Source organism: Xiphophorus maculatus, chromosome 9 (assembly GCF_002775205.1).
Source record: "Xiphophorus maculatus strain JP 163 A chromosome 9, X_maculatus-5.0-male, whole genome shotgun sequence".
NCBI classification, from domain to species: Eukaryota; Metazoa; Chordata; class Actinopteri; order Cyprinodontiformes; family Poeciliidae; genus Xiphophorus; species Xiphophorus maculatus.
The window spans coordinates 6,223,136-6,241,154 of NC_036451.1; the positions used below are offsets into that span (position 1 = coordinate 6,223,136).

General features: G+C 37.0%; 1 protein-coding gene across 1 annotated transcript; it reads right to left on the minus strand.

Annotated features, from left to right (window-relative positions):
* Window positions 1-566: 566 nt before the first annotated feature.
* Window positions 567-16,306, minus strand: tdrd5 (tudor domain containing 5). The gene is given in 18 exon segments (XM_023340113.1): window positions 567-1,237; window positions 3,258-3,411; window positions 3,524-3,697; window positions 4,397-4,468; window positions 6,418-6,552; window positions 7,423-7,623; window positions 8,185-8,251; window positions 8,347-8,556; window positions 8,689-8,918; window positions 9,149-9,333; window positions 10,375-10,537; window positions 10,760-10,816; window positions 11,574-11,657; window positions 13,023-13,183; window positions 13,276-13,624; window positions 14,097-14,293; window positions 14,604-14,847; window positions 16,275-16,306. Coding segments are annotated over 17 exon segments (2,736 nt in total). The 5' UTR covers window positions 14,833-14,847; window positions 16,275-16,306; the 3' UTR covers window positions 567-1,169.
* Between the last annotated feature and the right edge of the window lie 1,713 nt (window positions 16,307-18,019).

An 18,019-nucleotide genomic window follows, 5' to 3' on the forward strand; every position in this document is an offset into this window, starting at 1 on the left:
ATTTTCACTTAGATGGAAAAAATGTCTTGTTCCACTAGCAGATTATTTAGCATTTTCTAACATCGTCAAAATAAAGACCTGATGAAAGACTGTTTTGAAGACAAAAAAAAAATACACAAATACTATAGCCTAACACATTAAGACCATTAAACAGAAACCTGTTAAGAGTTCCTTTCTGAAAGTCGGGTGTCGGGTTTGGAATGTAAATCCAAACATCTGTTCATCGTGGTTCAGATGTTCTGCTGCTGTTAGAAGCTAATTCAGCAGCAACCTCATTACTCCAACCCTTAATAAGGTTTACAGAGTCTCCATCTTACCAAGCCTTAGCCTTCTCAGCCACACTAAAAACACCAACGGTGTATGATACAATGCTTGGTGAACAGTGCATGTCTGTTATTCTGATGGCAAAAAATAAATGCTAAACTTCAGTACAAATCTTGAAAAACAACTTAATTTTTTTCTCTAAATTGAAATGTGTCGTAAAAGATTGGCCAGTTTTTTTTGTCTAAAAAAAATATATATATATATAGTAAAACCAAAATATCTGTGGATTACTTGATGCTGAGATGTAATTTATTAGAATAACATGACCACATTTCCTTACAACAGATTATGGATGTATGAAATAAAAGCACTTTAAATAATCGCTCCTCATGGTGGGCATGAGCTGATACAGTTGATTGGAAATATCCAAACATTACCACTGAACTTGAAATAAAACAAAATTAGAAACATTAGAAACATATCTGATTTAATCAAATAAAATAAGATGTTCTATCAATAACATTTATTTTCCAAAACAAATACCATATTACAAGACTGTCATTTTCAACAGAACTCTGAACTGTTTTAACTTTATCCTAAACAGCAGTATTACTCTAGAAAATTAAAGCATCTTATGTAAAACAAGAAGCCTATGTAAAGTTACTTGCACTTATAAAAAGATAAACAAATATGATGTACTGTTCAGCTTAACAGCAGCAAATACGACAATCAAACATAATTTAACAGTTTCACTAATCTACATTTAAACAAAAATCCACAAATAAAAATTTTCTAATCTATTAGACAACTCAAGACTTCTGTGATGCAATAATTAGCTAACCATCATCTCGGTTGTGATTTTTATTCATCTGGTATGAAAGTTGTTGAGATGTTGGAGTCAGAGCCTACCTGGCCCCGAAGACGGGAAACGGGATGCCAGAGTTTCGCACAAGGAGCGGAGACACTTGTGAGCCTAGAAAAACAATTAGTAACTAGTTCAGATCTACAGTTTTATATATTTATTTATTTTTCACATCTACTATAAATACCTGCAAAATAATATAAATACCCCACTATAAATTATAACTAGACTCCAACTCAGAAAGTACTTATGTCTTCAAATGGTGGTGTGTTGTTGTATATGAAGCATAGCTTCACCTTTCTCAAGATCTGGATCGAATAGCATAGGTATCAACCCATACCTGGGAACATTATGCTGAAAATGTGGGCCAAATCTCCTAATTTTAATTTTGTAATTTGTGCATTTGATTTAACAAACGTCCAAAGATCAAACTGTCCTGCAGGTTTTGCCTGACACTAGCATTGGGCTGCATGTTTTCGAACAGCATACCAACTTTGAAAGGTCACATGTTGAAGCAGAGAACACCGTCGAGAAAAAAACAGAAACATAAATTAAAAACCATATGATCCTTCTTGGTGTGCATATTACAACACATTTAGAAAACTTGTGCTAAACTTAATCTTTGACATTTACATTCATATGTTAAGAGTTTTTATGCCTTCAGTGCCAGACTTGGTCCAGAACTTGAACATTTTTTGTGTGTGAAAAATGTGAGCCGGAGCCAGAGCCATATGTCTGGACAAAATATGTAAAGCTGTCAAACCCAGCTAACACAAACAATAATCCTTGATACTCATGTCAAAATACAAATGTATTACGGAGTGTTAGGTCTGTTGTAGATAAAAGAGAAAAAATATTCACCACAGAGAAGCAAATTTCCACCAAAAAACCCCCCAAATATGTTAAAATAAATTTCACAGGAAAAGACTGGATATTTTCTGATGCCAAAAAGTTGTAAATGTGAAAAAAAGAAATTAAAAATTTAAATGTTTAAGGGCATAAATGTATGATATTAAAACAAAAACAAATGACTGAAAATATAAAGTCAGACATTTGTGACAATGACTGACAATGAGTGATAAATACAGGAGTTGACACTGGATATTTTCAAAAGCATATGTTGACTTCTTACAAATTTCCAACCTTACAATGTTAGAGAATATTATACAATAATCTACAATTACAATACTTGTGTAATTGTAATCCACAATTACAGTAATTGTGGATTATTGTAATTTCTTTTACAATAAGTTGCAAGTTTACAACTTTTAGACAAAATTTTCAGCTTTATTTTTGTACATGAGTGTTAATCTGAAGATTTCTGAGTTTTTTGGCAGACATTTTCTCCTCAGCGGCCATTTTTCCTCTCTTATCTTCTATCTTCTAAAGCACACACTCCTAGTGTTAATGACATTTCTGCCCGTAGATCTACGTTTGAAATCCTGCAATATCAGGTCTTTCAGCTGTAAGTCTCTGGTATCCTGGGAAACATAAACCGTGGAGAATCTAGGCATGTCCAGTAATCTTTCATGTACTCCCTCACATGACTATCAAATGTTTCTATCTTTATTTGGGCAAGTGTGTGCATTGCTACAGTTTGTCTCCCCTGCTTATCCTCCCATTAAGAGGGAGGATAAGCCTTCTACTTGCATCTACTTGATGCAAGTAGAAGGCGTTGGGAGCAGCACTGTATCAATATCACAGCAAAAGCAATGAAAGCAGCTTGTTGGGTCAAATAGCTCTGGTAACAGGTCTAATTGGATCTGTGTCAGGTTCTCACAGCAGGTACGTCCACCACTGGGAGCAGCAGGACAGAAATCAATACGCCCTTTCTGAATCCATGGACACGCTCTAATTCCATTAAAGGCCTTTCTCTCACTGAGCTTCTAGAGTAAAAGCGAAGTGAATGAATATGCATGGGCAGGTTAATGAAGGTCACTGCATTGATGTTGGAAAATTAGTTTGGCGAAGAAAAAGGACGACGAAAACACCGAGATGTGTACATGAGTCATCATTAGAGGCTTCACATTTATTAAAGCAAAACCTCTGCTGTCAGAAAGACTGCTCCTTTTAGCTCTAATCAGGCTTTCTAGCGCTATTTTATGGTGATCATCAAAAATCGTGTTTGTACCTATAGTGCAGCCCTGGTTCAGTCTCTTCAAAATCGAAGACGGTTCAGTAAACGGGCTGGTCAAGACCTTCGCTGGTTGATTCAGCTCCTCTTGAGCAGAGCAGGAGCTGGAGTCAGAGCTGGGAGTAGTGGGTGGAGAAGTGATGGCAACTTCCTAAAGAGCCAAGAAAAAAAAAAACAATAAATATAACCTGAAGGTAATTTGTATTTCCTGAATTTAAGCTGTTCTTTTTTGGTAAAGTGAATAAAAATCATGTTTTTGTCACATTAGTTTTAGTTTGGCAGAGAGAGGCGGCGGTATTCCTGGTCTGGATCAGGTCTGGAGGTGCCAGAGGAGCAGATGTTTGTAACGTTGATTCATCAGTAAACGCCGCGCCTTGATCACTGCAGGGCACCGTTTGATCCATTAGGACGCCGCTGCATGGGTTCAGCTCTGTAACCTTTCAAAATACACAACAAGCAGTCGGATATAACAGATTACCTCATCTCAGTTTGAAGCTCAATAATTGATATAACTTCACTAAAGGGCAAAATACATAAAAATAAAAATCTAATTAAAGGCTTTTTAATTTATAATAAGATGAAATAAACCCATTTCACACTGATACTTAAGAGAAAAACAAAAAAGCAGGAGCAGAGTTCAGTTTCTATCCTGTGGTTAGTCCAGCCACAGGTGATATTTTTAACAACGTTCTTTATTTATAGAATATTCTGACAATATCTAGAAATACAACATAAAGTCACATTCAATGGGGCAAAAACTACAGCCATCCATTCAGTGCAGATCATTAGTTTTACAATGACACACCTCACTCTCAACATGCAGTACAGCTGCTTTTCTTTCACTCTATATGACCTGAACTCCCCCTCTTTCATTTCAGATGCTGACATTATTATTTCTGCTTATCCATCAGGATAAAAAAAATAAACAAAACAAACATAAGAAATATGCATCAGAATTTTCTTTACCCATAAACAAACACTGCAGAGGAAATTATACTCGCCTCGCTTGTCTTACCATGAAATTCCCATGCTACAGATTTTAAATAATTTAGGTGTCTGATTTTCTGACTTTTATTAGTGCAGAAACAAACAGTCAAATCAAACACACTTTACAATGAAAGTAGTGGTCAACATACCTGAATATGAGGGATGAATTCACTCTCCTCAATCAGTTCCAGAGACGGCATCTCATCATCAACATCATCAACCTAAGCAGCAAAAATTAATCACATTTAAATTAGTTCAAATTATAATTCTTAATACACAGAACTGGGATCAGGATTTTTGTTCAGCTGACTTTTGTTACTTGTGAAACAATGATGTTTCACAACTTTGCTTATTTTCATGCAAAAGTATTTAGACAACCAATACGGGCTATTTATGCATTTAAATCTGCCTTGCAACAAAAAAGTTTTGTGTTTAAGTCCCGGCCTGGAGACTTTCTGCTTGGAGTTTGCATGTGAAGATAAGAAGCAGCATTATAGTGATCAACCCTCCATCCACTGTCTAAAAAGAAAAACGTGGCTTTTATTTTCTCTTTATAGTCCCAGATTTTCTGAAACTAGTGTCTAAAAGTCTTTACATAAATCTAAGCTAAAACATTTGACATGAAAACAAGCCAACACAAGGAAACTTCAATAATTTTTGTTTGTAATTAGCTTTTGTTACACCATTTTATTGTGTAGTTGAGTTTGTTATTATGGTATAGTTTTATTCCCAACATTTAATCAACTATAACGTAAATCAAACAATAAGAAGAAATATGGCTTAATGTCAGAGTAACAATGTAAAGAGTCCTTCCTTGCATGTTTAGTTTAACAACACATACATTAACAGATGGGGAGACAGTCTTACAATCCAATATCCATTAAACAGCTCACTGATTGGCTGCCATCTTATTTACAGTCCAGCACCCAGCTGTGACCTTCCAATAGTGCGACTGTACATTAAGCAGTATTGGGCAGCAGCTCCTCCTTCAGTCAGATGATGTGTGTGTTTCATCTAACAGTACACGCTGGCTGTGTTCATGTGTGTACTTGTGGTGCCTCGGCCAGCAGCCCTGACTGTATGGCTGGCAAGATAAGAGCGACGGACAGCGGGGAACAAAAGCTCCACAGCCACACAGAGACTGCGTGTGAAAACGGAAGCAAGAGGAGAAATGAGAAAAGAATCGAGGACAAGTCAGCCAAAAATTACGACCAAAATGTCAGATTATTGAGCGTTTTCTGATTGTGCAGAAACATTACTCCCATTTCTTTGAGAGTCAATCACAGCTACACATGCAGAAAGCTAAATTATATTATTGTTCATTAAAATAAAAAACCCTCAATCTCAAAGCGATCAATACGTAACAATAGTTATGAGCTGCATTTCAGATATTTATTTCTTCCAGTCACTAGTTATTCAACCCCTCCCAGGAATTGAACACATGCTGGCCTGTTCCCAACATAACAGGATATCTGGGAAAAAGAATACTTCTTGTATTTTAGCCTTTGAGCCACACAAAAACTGTATAATAACACTAAAGATTATTATTAATAAAAACTCCAATCAAGGAGTCTGCAACAAATAATGCACTAATCTATCCACATACTTGCTTTGACATGGTTCCCAATCGACATCGTCTTGTGTTTTACTTCATATACTAATAAAAGTGGCTCAACTTATATATCAGGCTATATAAAAGAACTTTCTGGCACCATGTTTAAACAGAAAGTAGTGGTTGTTTTGAAGCAATCTGATTGGCTTCAAAACCAATCAGATTGCTTCTGGGTTTGGCATGTTTAAAACAATGGTCAGAGGCAGATTTCTGAAACCGATTCCATGTGTAGATATTAATTTCTACAATGAACCGGCTACGTTTTCGCAAGGCCACAGACGCACACAGAGAAAAATCTGCCTTTCTTGGAGGAATGGAACATTTTCTCTGAATTACTTACCATTTGTTGTTCTTCCACAAAATTCAAAAATGTGTTTTGGTGAAGTATAGATAAAAACATGAACTAATATTTATCTTCTCAAAAGGCAATGTCAGTAACAGTTTAATCATTTATATTTGTATTTCAAATTATGACTATCCTTAAGGTTAGGATCAAGACTTTGCCCAGCTTTAATTACTGAGGTTTTGAATAATATGATGTTAATGCGTTTGGACTACCTTCACAGAGTACTCCTTGGACTGTCCAGAACTGTCTCCTGACTTAAAAGATAAAATCAGCTCCTCGTCAATCTCTGGCAGCTCAACCATTCCTTTTCCCATGTACAGACTCACTGGTGTGACCTTGGGACACAGCTGAGGCGAGAAAACATGGCAAAAACTCACAATCTAAACACAGACATAGCATATAATTTATATTGATTCATAGCGACACATCATACTGCAGTGTGAGATGTTCCCGGGCACAGGACAAACTTAGATGTGTTTCTGATGCAGCTTCAAAATAAAATCAACAAGTTGATTTAAAATCTTTACCGTTTTCCATTTTATCTTAAATAATAAATTTTCCTGTCTATTCCAGAGTTCTTTTACCATACTTTTCCAAACTTTAAACTCCAGAATTCTGTCTTCTAACCATTTCAAAGTTTAAACACAGAAGTTCACAGCAACATTATGGGAGATCTTTCTATAGCGGTCAGGCTTTAAATACGCCACCTGCAAAAACCACCAAGAGGCAGGAATAAAGGACAGGATGGAAGGAAGGAGAGGAGCAACAAAAGACAAAAAACAAAACAAGAAACCAACAAGACACAAGCAAGAACACTGTAAAAGAACACAATCTTTGCAAGTATTTTCTAGTCTAGTTTGTAGTGTAAATACTTAAAATAGGAGGTTGTTTTAAGTCAATAATTCCTTAATATTGATGAAAAAGTACCAATTCCACTGACACATTAATTCACTTATAACATGGGGAACATTTCTTGTCATAAGTGAAATAAGACATTTGGTTAATGTTGATTATAAATATTCCCAATTTACTTAAAAATAGATGCTATATTTTGCTAAAACGTTACTTGCAAATTAGCATTGTCTTATTTGAAGGAAAAAAGGGAATGAAGGAGGTAAAAAATTAAAATGGAGGGAAGGACACAAAAAGGAAGGAAAGAAGAGCACAAGGGAGGAACAAATGATACGAGAAAAGAAGGATTATTTTGTGAGACTTACTATTGTAGCAGTTGCAGGATCGCAGGCGATGCCATGGCCTTGGTTGATAAGGGCTGTGTGTATGTAGATGTCCTGATCGGTGTGTGTATCACACAGGAATAGCTGCAGCACTTCTCCAGTGTAGCAGTCCAACGCGCCCACCAGGGTCTGATCAGAGCACAGCCTCCGAAAGGAAGCTGTGGATTCTGCAGTCCAGGTATCCTGCAGTGAACCAGAAACAGACGAGGACGTCAGAAAACATCAATGTTTCCTCCTAAAAATGTCTTAGATTTGAACATTCTTCTTTGGTGTCAGTAAATATAAATTTAATAGGGTTTGTACACTTTTCTCTTTTTTGTGGAGCCTGAAAAGTGTTTATTTAGGGTGAGAATTACAATTCCGATTCTATTTTTAGGCCAAGGGGGTGAATACTTTTTACAGCCACTGTACAAACTTATCTGTGACCTGTCTGCTGTGTCCCTTGATCCTCATGATGTTGTTTGTTCTCTACAAACAGTATCATGTTTGTCTGTAAAGGACAAAGTTGCATTTATACTGAGGTCCAATAACCTACATGTGACCTTTATTTACTAAGCAAGTGGCTGCACTGGATTTTTTTAGCAGTATCTGAGTGCAGGAAGCCGTTCATCTTTGTTATAATCTACTTTTTAATGTATTTTACCATTGAAATAGATAAAACATGTAAACACAGGAAAACTGTTTGCCACTTTTCATCTTGTTTTTGGAAAACAAAACATATCATCCCATTTCATTTAAACTTACTGAAGCTGGCTTGATTCCAGCAAGTATTGAAGGAACTGCTTGTGCTGGAAGAACAGAAAAACTGGACCTGCAAAAAAGAGAAACGATAGAGAGGAAAAGAAAACTGAAAACACAATAAATAACGAACAACATTTGTGCAGCAGAGCCTGATAGTATACGTACTTGAGGAACTTCAGGCTGGCGATCGGGACCAACGTTACATCACCGAAGTCGACGTAAAACACCTCAACATGAGTGGAGTTTAGCACTTTGTGGATCACGACTCGGTAGAACCATATTGCATTGGGCGACACACAGCAGACCTGACCCTGCCTAACAAATGGCTCCAGAAGCTGGTACCGCTCCGACACCTCAGGACAGGTGTAACAACGTCTAAGAGACAGGAGATCGATGTCATGTATTAAACTTTATAACCTTATAAACCACTAATGGGGGGGAAAACAGATAGAATAACCAAAATAACTCTCTGTGAATCTTCTTCACCAGAGTTTAAGTTGCCACCACCTCATGTCAAACATTAGGCTCTCCAAAGCGCGCGCTTCCTCCGTCTCACTGAACCGGATGTAGAAAGATCCTGGTGACTCCACCTGCTCCACCAAGACTTCCACCAACTCTCGAGCCTGGTGGCGGGTCGGCGGGTTGAGACGCTCATTTTGCATGGCGTCCAGCGGCACGGGCGACCTGCTATGCACCTGCATGGCCGGGTACATCTCAGGCGTCTCCATGACGACAGACTAAGGTGAGAAGAGTCAGAAAAATGTAGCTGTGGAGCTCTAAACATTAAGCGATTTACATGCAAGCGTAAATTACTAAAACATAAGTGATTTAGTTTAAAGGAAAAGTGTTGGATTGCATTGCAAATTGTATGTTATGTTGTAACATAACATGAGGAAATGCAGGTTTATTGGCACTTTTACTGACAAAGTGTTAACAGGTGATGCAGTGCAGCACTCCGTATTGCTGCTCCTTATTGTTTTTCTTTGTGTGGTCTTACCATTTCTTGAATGTTGGATTGACTACAAAACTCCAACTGATTATTCCCGTTATCGGATGTGACGTTCTCGCTTCCATTTTCCCACAGAGATTCTTCTAAGGTGAAGTAGTAGCTCTTGCCTGGTATGTCAGTATTTCCATCAATTTCCCCTGAACCTGGAAAAATTATAAAGACAACTCCCGTTCTCTCTTGAGTCAAAGATACTGTTCAATATTATGGTCATTTCTAGTCTGGTGAAAATAAGATACTTTACCCAACACACTGTCTATAATCTAAAAAAAATTATTAAATTCATCCTTTAACCACAATAAAAAATAATTTGTACATCTAAGTGATCAGGCTCAGCTTAGCTGTTTTCATCACAGATGATAAATACTCTTTCCAGTGCTTGACACTCTACACTTGCTACAGTTCTACTGAAAATAAGGCTCAGTAGGAGTAACATCTGAACAGAATGTTTTCTTTTATATAATGTAAAAAATAAAAAAATCAACTTCAACTCACTCACTGATTATTTTGTGTCTGCTCTGTCCCATGATAAATGGCTTTACTGTACTAAATATCACTGAACACAATGTAAAAACTGCAGGAACACAAACTGACAGGCATTTGTGTTTTTGGAAAAACACAGCATTAAGCAGATATATTATTTGTCATTGGTTACTTTTTTGTGATTTCCAACCAGTCCTAAAATGTGTAAATAAATGTGTAAAAAGTGAAAGTCACATGACATGAATAACAAAAAAACATTTTAAACTAGCAGTCAGTACAGATCAAATACTGGAAAGCGGTGATCAAAGAGGCATCAAAACAGAACATAACTTTTTTTTCAGTCAGTTAAAAAAAATGTGTTTTTACTGACTTTTTTTGTTTGATTGTTTTGTTTATATAGCAAACAGGATGCTATATAAACCCATTTGTTTTAAGTCAATATCAGAAAGTTTAGTGAAATATGCTTTAGTGTATTTAGTTAAATAATCTGATAATCTCTTGACTTCCTGTTGGATTTTCTGCATCACATTTCTTATTTAATTGTTGAAGTCTAATACAATGCAAGTACATTGGACTATTTATATAGTCATAAAAAAACAGAGTTCAGCAGAGCAGACCTAAAAAAAAAAGAAAAGAGAAATCTCCACGTTTACTATGTGATTTGTTTGGTAAATAATTTAGGAGTCATAAGTGAGCATACGCACCTGGTTCCATGTTGTCACGATCCCTTAAGTCTACCACTATGTAGCTGTTTCCACTGTTGTCCTCTGCTGATCTTAAGTGGAAAATGTCACCCAGGGCACCAACAAGCTCAGTTACACTGAGAAAGCCCCACTGTAAATATGGCAAGTCTTCTCCAAAAAGTCTCTAAGGGAGGTAAAAATGTCAAAAAAGATTAAAATATGTGTTTTATATACAGTACATGAATATAAATATAACACGAACAAGAGAATGCCTAATTTATGTTTCTTATAATCTTAGCAAACATAAAACATGAATATTTTAGCCTAATTCAATGTGAATGTGTATTTTATACAATGCATACAAATTTCTAATAATATTAGACCAATTATATTCTAATTAATTTACCTTGTACTCGGCAGGAAGATCGTGAATTGATATTCCAGCACTCGACTCACCAACAACCTGTAGATTGTTATAAATTTGTTAGTCTTGTCACCATAAAATTTTATTTTATTTCAAATATGAAGAGCATTAGGAATTAATTCCCTACTAGATATCAATAAAACCCTGCAACACAAAAACAAAATTATTAAGAAAATAAAACATTATTATAATTTACATATTTGTAAAAGGAGTTTGAAGTACAAACTTATTTAATCCCACTCCTTGTCCAAAAACATAACTTGTTCCTTTGTTTTCTTATTGTATATTATACTGTAATAGCTATAATAAATTCAATAAGACTTAAACAATATTTTTTTTAAATACTTGCTTCTTAATAATTAGTAATGTAAGTTTTCTATGGGATCAATAAAGAATTATTTAATTTGAATTAATTTCTCTATGTAAATACAACATAAATTTCCATTGACTACATACTATATATATATTTTAATTTAAAAATTCTTAAGGTTTTCTGGTTGAAATCCAAGTTTCTGGTTGTAATCAAATTTATTTAAGGTGACGAACTTTGTGAGAAAATGGTGCTTTTATTTTGTTGGTTTTGTGAACGTCAGTGAGGCAGACAGATGTGACGGCTTGAGGGAAACGGTTTTAAATCACAGCTCCTGATTTATTCTCCATGTCATCCCGCTTTCTGCAATTTTGCTGCTGTACACAAACGAACCATGATGGCAGGTGGGAGACATCCACACAGTGTCTCTTTGCCAAATCATGCCAGCTTCAAGGAAGGTGTGTATAAACTGGTGTGAAATCTGACCTTTCGTAGCTTGTCCTTCAGCTCTTGACTAACAGTACCAGCAACACTGTTCTCCAAGATCTGATGTTGGAGCTCCTCCTCAAGCTAATAAAGATATGGAAAAAACACCATGTCAGGAAACAAGACAGCTCAATTATGGACACTGGGACGTTCCTTTATGCAATGTAGTTCTTTAACAAATATGTTAATCATGACCATTCTTGTATTTCTGCCACCATATGTAAAAATGACTGCTTGACTGATTTCAACCTCAATGCTTAGCATGCATCTAAAATATAGAAAAGTTCTTATACTTTCTACAACATTTATTTTTGAATATATTCACATTAGCCACAAAATTTCAAGATTTAATAAATAATTCAGCTTCCTTAAAGTTTACCTATTATGCTTGATGAACAGGTTAGGACGGGTTTATGACAGGGGTGGGCACTCCTGGTCCTCGAGGGCCGGTGTCGTGCAACATTTAGATGTGTCTCTACTTCCCGAGTCAAATAATGAGGTCATTAGCAGGACTCTGGAGAACCTGACTGCACTTGGGAGGTGATTCAGGTGTGTTGGACCAGGGAAACATCTAAGAGTTGCAGGACACCGGCCCTCGAGAACCAGGAGTGCCCACCCCTGGTTTATGAGCTATACAAAACATGTTCATTACATTTTTTACAAAAAGATTCTTGGATAATGAGATTTTAGTCTGTTCAGTTCTGCCTGTTTTGAGTTCCATTCAGAATGAGCTGTTTTAGGGCGTCTTGTCACTTTAAGTCCAAATAAGCTTGCTTGCCAGGCCCCCGATTGACATGAAAATGGGTGCAAATACACTGCTCAAAAAAATAAGGGGAACACTCAAATAACACATCCTAGATCTGAATGAAAGAAATATTCTCATTGAATACTTTGTTCTGTACAAAGTTCCATTTGCACAACAGCAGGTGAAATTGATTGTCAATCAGTGTTGCTTCCTAAGTGGACAGTTTGATTTCACAGAAGTTTGATGTACTTGGAGTTATATTGTGTTGTTTAAGTGTTCCCTTTATTCTTTTGAGCAGTATAGATAAGCGTGAATGTAGATACACTTGTAGATATTTGAAAATCGTTAGTAGAGCCTCCTGCACATCAAACAAGAATGCAGCAAGTGGTTCCTGAATGGCAAATCAGCAACAAACACTTGTCTTTTCTATCAGCCATTGTACAGCAAATATCTGTAAAACCAGCTAATCAAACCTGCTGGAGCTCCACTTGGGTTGCTAGGTAACGAATGGTAGCGAATGAGATATATATACTGTCGGGATTATTATGTTTTTTTAAGCGCATGGGACATTTCAGTAGCAGTTGAGACCCAAAAGTAAGTACAAAAACATGCAAAATATGAATTTTGCATAATAGGTATACTCTAATATTGAACAGTAAGGAGTCATATGTCAGGTGCAACAGTAAAACCTCTTGAGAACAAACCTTAAGTACATTTTGATGAAACAGGCCACCATCTTCACAGGGTGCTTGTTCAGAGTCAGGGTTGCTCTCCAGCAGCTCCGGTGAGTGACTCCCAGGAGACATGTCATGGTCAGGCTCCAAAGTCGTTTCAGGTGGCGTCAAAGGACTCTGATTCACTAAAACTTCACCAGACAAAGTGTTTTATGAACGGGAAAGTAAAAAATTCAACAAAGAGTTTCTGGGAACTTCCAATACCTAACTTTCCAAAACAAACCTGGAGATTTTGTTGTCGTAGGAACTTTGATATCAGAATTATTGCAAATTGGCCTGTGAGAGGAAACCGACGGCGGCTTTATCGGTCCGGTTCTACTTGGTGTGCTGAACGGTCTCACGGGTGGCCTGGGAATCATGAACGGTCTCATGACATTTTGAGACCATTCATAATTCTCTGCCTCAGTTTTCAGATAGAGAACTGAGCCCAGCCTCCCTTGCTGGATTCTTATCATGTCTTTTGCTGCCTCCAGCATCTCTCTGGTGGAGTAGAAACCGTAGTTATGGATACGGAGCGGGAAGCCATAGAAGCGCAGATAGCAGGCCTCTAGCTCGGACAGTCTAAGTGGACCCTGAGAGAGATGAATTACACACATAACTCTCGTGTGGTTTCGTTCACAACCACAGACATGTAAACAGACAACACTACACCTCACCTTAAATGTACATTCACCACAATGAAAAACATCATGCAAAGATTCCAGTAATAAGCAACAACATTAAATCTATGAAATTACATCTTCTGTTAAATTGTTTAAAACTGTTAAGATCAAAATGTATTGTTCCTCAAGCCAGAGACATTTTAAATTATATTTTTATAAATGAGGGCTGAAGTCTCTCCTACTTATTAATTTTGCCAATATGTTGTAAGCAACGTTTTTTTGCCTACAAGTAAAGAAAATTATTTACAAAAATGCTGCCACTGAATTAAATTGAGTATTTTTCTTAGTATTGAATATAACATTTTAGTATGGTGACCCATCACTTTTATTCTAAATAAAAGTCAAAGATTGATGTAAATGTGATGTTACCTTAGAGTCATACCTGGGAGAGCAGGATGCGGAGCTGTGCCCTCAGGTTGGCAGGGAGGGCTAGAGGAGGACGACCTCTTCTTGGGAGCGATGAAAATGGAGGCCGAGGACAGTAACGAGGAGAAGAAAACTTCTTGATCTTCTCAGACTTCGACATCCGCTGGTTGGCCACTAGAAACTCGATGTTTTGGGTGTTCTCGTCACTCACAGCTGGAGAGTCACATCAATGCAACAATGTGTTAGTGAGAAAGAACTAAAAACCTCAAACTTTACGTTCAGACTCAGGAATTCAAAACTATTTAGAAAACCTTAAAAAATGAAAGAAGTCCTAGTTTATAAATGAATCAATAAAGAATTAAAATGAAACAGCTTTACAACTACAACATAAAAATTTTAAAATGACAAAGAGTCATGATAACCAAACAGAACATCAGTGAGGGTACAGATACCACTTCACCTCAGCCTAAATGCACATTCACCACAATGAAAGATGGTGTTGACACCATCAAGCAGTACCTACCCTTTAAATATAAACTTCCATCTTCCCTGAAGTTCACAGAAACGACCTCTGGCATCTCCTGAATCATATCCATAACATTCCTGAAACCCAGGACTTTCAGGGGCATCGGATGTCCCAACATGGCGACATAGTCTCTTCTGAGTTGGTCAGGGTCCAAACCCAGTTTACTTGAAGTGAGAAGGGATCGAACATCCTTCTTCAGTTTTGCTAAAAGTTCCTCTTGGCTCATGTTGTCTGCTTGAGTCTGGATTAGATCAAAAAATTTGAGAATTACAATTCAGCTTGTGCTAACGCCCACACAGTCTCATGTGAAAACCACATTAAATATTAAGTTATTCCAAAATATATGTTCAATATTGTCTTTTTCTTACTATTTAGCTGATTTTGCTTCAGGTAAACATAAAATAACACTTCCACCTCCATGCTTTACAGTTTGTAGGGATTTGTTTTTTTCCTGTAATGCACCATTTTGTTTACTCCAAAACATATCCTCCATTTTGGTATCTAAGTAAATACATTTTGTTTTTGTTGGAGAATAAAATCACAGAAACTTGTGCAGTCTATTGCTGATTGTAGAAGCCTCTACTTTAATACCAGCAATAGTAAAAGGCCTGTAGTAACAGATAATATGGCGTACCAAAGGTAGCCTGACTACATAGCAGTTCAACATATGTTGATCCTCAGAACATTCATCTGTGAAAGAAATTATGCATTAAATTTAAAATCACGACTTTAATTTTGTATGCACTTGAAAACTGTGACGCAGGCGCATATGTTGAGTACAACGTGACTTGCAAACACATTTCCTGGTATTTCAATACGAGAAATCTCAATGAAACACATGTGGCCACACGATCGCCTACGTACAAATGTATATATATATATTTTTTTTACTTAACAACAAAGTAGAAAGTAAATCTCCACTTAGTTTCAATGCCAAATTGTTAAGAGTTTTCGACTCGCCTTGGCTAAGAAAGAAAGTCACTGCAATCCAACGAGGCGTCCGCCATCTTTCTTTAGCATGTTAGCGACAATAATATTCTGTCAACAACGTGGCGGTAAATTATATGGGAGTTTTTCTATATTGTGCTCAATTGCGAATTAATGTATTAACTCTGCAAAATGTTTTAATTTGGGAGAAAGTACCCTGGAGCTTCCCGTGGTCAGAAAATCTCAAGGCTGTAGCTTAACTTGTTCGCTAGGTTTAGCCTCAAAATTCACAAGAGCAAAATAATTCGTTTCTCCTCTTTCTATTGCTCAAATTAACTTATAATCTCCCCATGCGCATTAAGAAGGAATAGTTAAAATTACGTAAAGTCCAAACTATAATGGCAAAATTTCTAACCACGCATGTCTAACGGTATAGCTAATTCATCTCTCAACATCTGTCATTTGTTTCAACCAGACTACCATGTCGTACAATCAGCAAAATACCGAAAGAGGGGGGAAAAGTTTTCACTTAAACAACCACATCTGAATTTGAAAGAAAACCTAATGTAAACTTTCTTTTGTTCCTCTTGAACGCTTTCCCTCCGAGCTTAAATACATAAAACACAACCTAGTGGTACAGCACCAACACGCAGAAATGCAGTTTGGTATTAAAACAACTCAAATAAGAAATTAATAATAATAAAAATTCAGATTTATAACTCCACGGGAAATTTGACCTACCTAGTCGGATTCATAAAATGATTGGGAGTAAGAAGGAATCAATAAAACAGGTGTCTATCCTGACATTGGCTCCGCACCATTGGGAAGCCGGTGCGACAGGAGGCGTGCCGAGTGGGCGGAGTTTATACTTCAACCAGGGATGGTAAGAGTCCAATCAAGCTGTAGCTTCGAAGTCAGACAAGACTATTACTGAAGTGGGAGAGCCTTTTGACAAGACTAACAATTGTGCGATCTACAAATCTGCATTTTATGGCGAATTGCTCAAAGAAAAAGTAAGAAGTCCCCATTTGAAGTGAAAATAGGTGGAAACCTAACACTTTGTATAACCAGGAAACCATATCCCCACTGTGTAGCATGGTGATGGCTGCATCACGTTATTGGGATACTTTTCAGCAAGAACAGGGGAGATAGGTGAAGATAAATGGGAATCCTAGAAGAAAACTGGTTAGTGGGTACAAAAGGCTTGAGACTGGATGGAGATTCACACTAAAGTACAACCAAAGTTACAGTAGAATGAGTCTAACTGAGAATTGTCGGCAAGATCTTTACATATTTTCTTCATCTATTCCAACTGAGCTTTTATTATTGTCCATAAAAGGACATACAAGTAAGTCTCTAGATGTGATAGGCATGTAGAAATACTCTACTGATACTGTACATTACCGTCCAGCGGTGACACCTGTCAAAATATCCTGTTTAATTAAAGACACACTGGGGAGGGTATTGAATGTTCCCCTGTGTCAAAGCAATGATTATTTCTTGAGTGGTCTGAGTCAACACATTCCGAGTTTGGACACTCTAAGACTCCCTGAGCTTCTGCTTAATTAACCTCACATGTTTTCCCTCGCAAAATACGTGGTTGAAACTAAATGAAAACTTACATGCAAATGTCTTAATGGTTACACATTCAAAACTGAGGGCCTCTTAGAGCCACCAGTTTTTGGAAACTAAAGAAAACCCACACGTGTCTCCCAGAAAGGGAGACACGTGTGGGTTCTGTGACACGTCCTTCTGTGACGCAACAGCATTAATTATTGCAAAGTCACCATCATGCAAAAAGAAAACTAGCAATATCATTGAGGTTCTTTCTTTTAATGGAGACAATCTCCACATGAAAATGTTTTACTGTTGCCATGAATTGATCTTTTGCTATATTTCTTGCTATCTTGTAGGGAACTTATTATGCAAAATTAAAATTGCATGTTTTATACTTCTATTTTCAATTGCTTCTAAAAGTGGGCCAAGTGCTTAAAAAAACACTCAGCCAGTTTTTGGCAATAAATGAATGTATTTTGGTGTCTGGAAAACCCTTCAGAATGTAACATCACAAATCAGCAGGCACTGCTCCTCAACTATCAATCCCAAGGAAGCCCATCCTGTTACCTAGCAACCTCAGCCCAGCCCTTCAAAGAGCATGAACACGTTTGGTCACCTGGTTTTACCCATGTACAATATGTGTTTTGTTGTTGGCTTACCAACCACAAACCACTTCCTGCATTCTTGTTGACTGTGCAGGAGGCTCCAGTTCCGCTTTTCAAAGATGTACGGTTGTATAATTGCACATCTGTTTGCAGCTGTTTTCATGCATGAGTGTGAACGTTGAGTTGGGGGTGTGACCAGCAGCAGTTTATTTGGATTTAAAGTGACAAGAGGCCCTAAAACATCTCATACTAAAAGGAACTCAAAATAGGCTAAACTGAACAGGGTAAAATCTCATTATCTAATTATGATTTAGTGCAAAAATG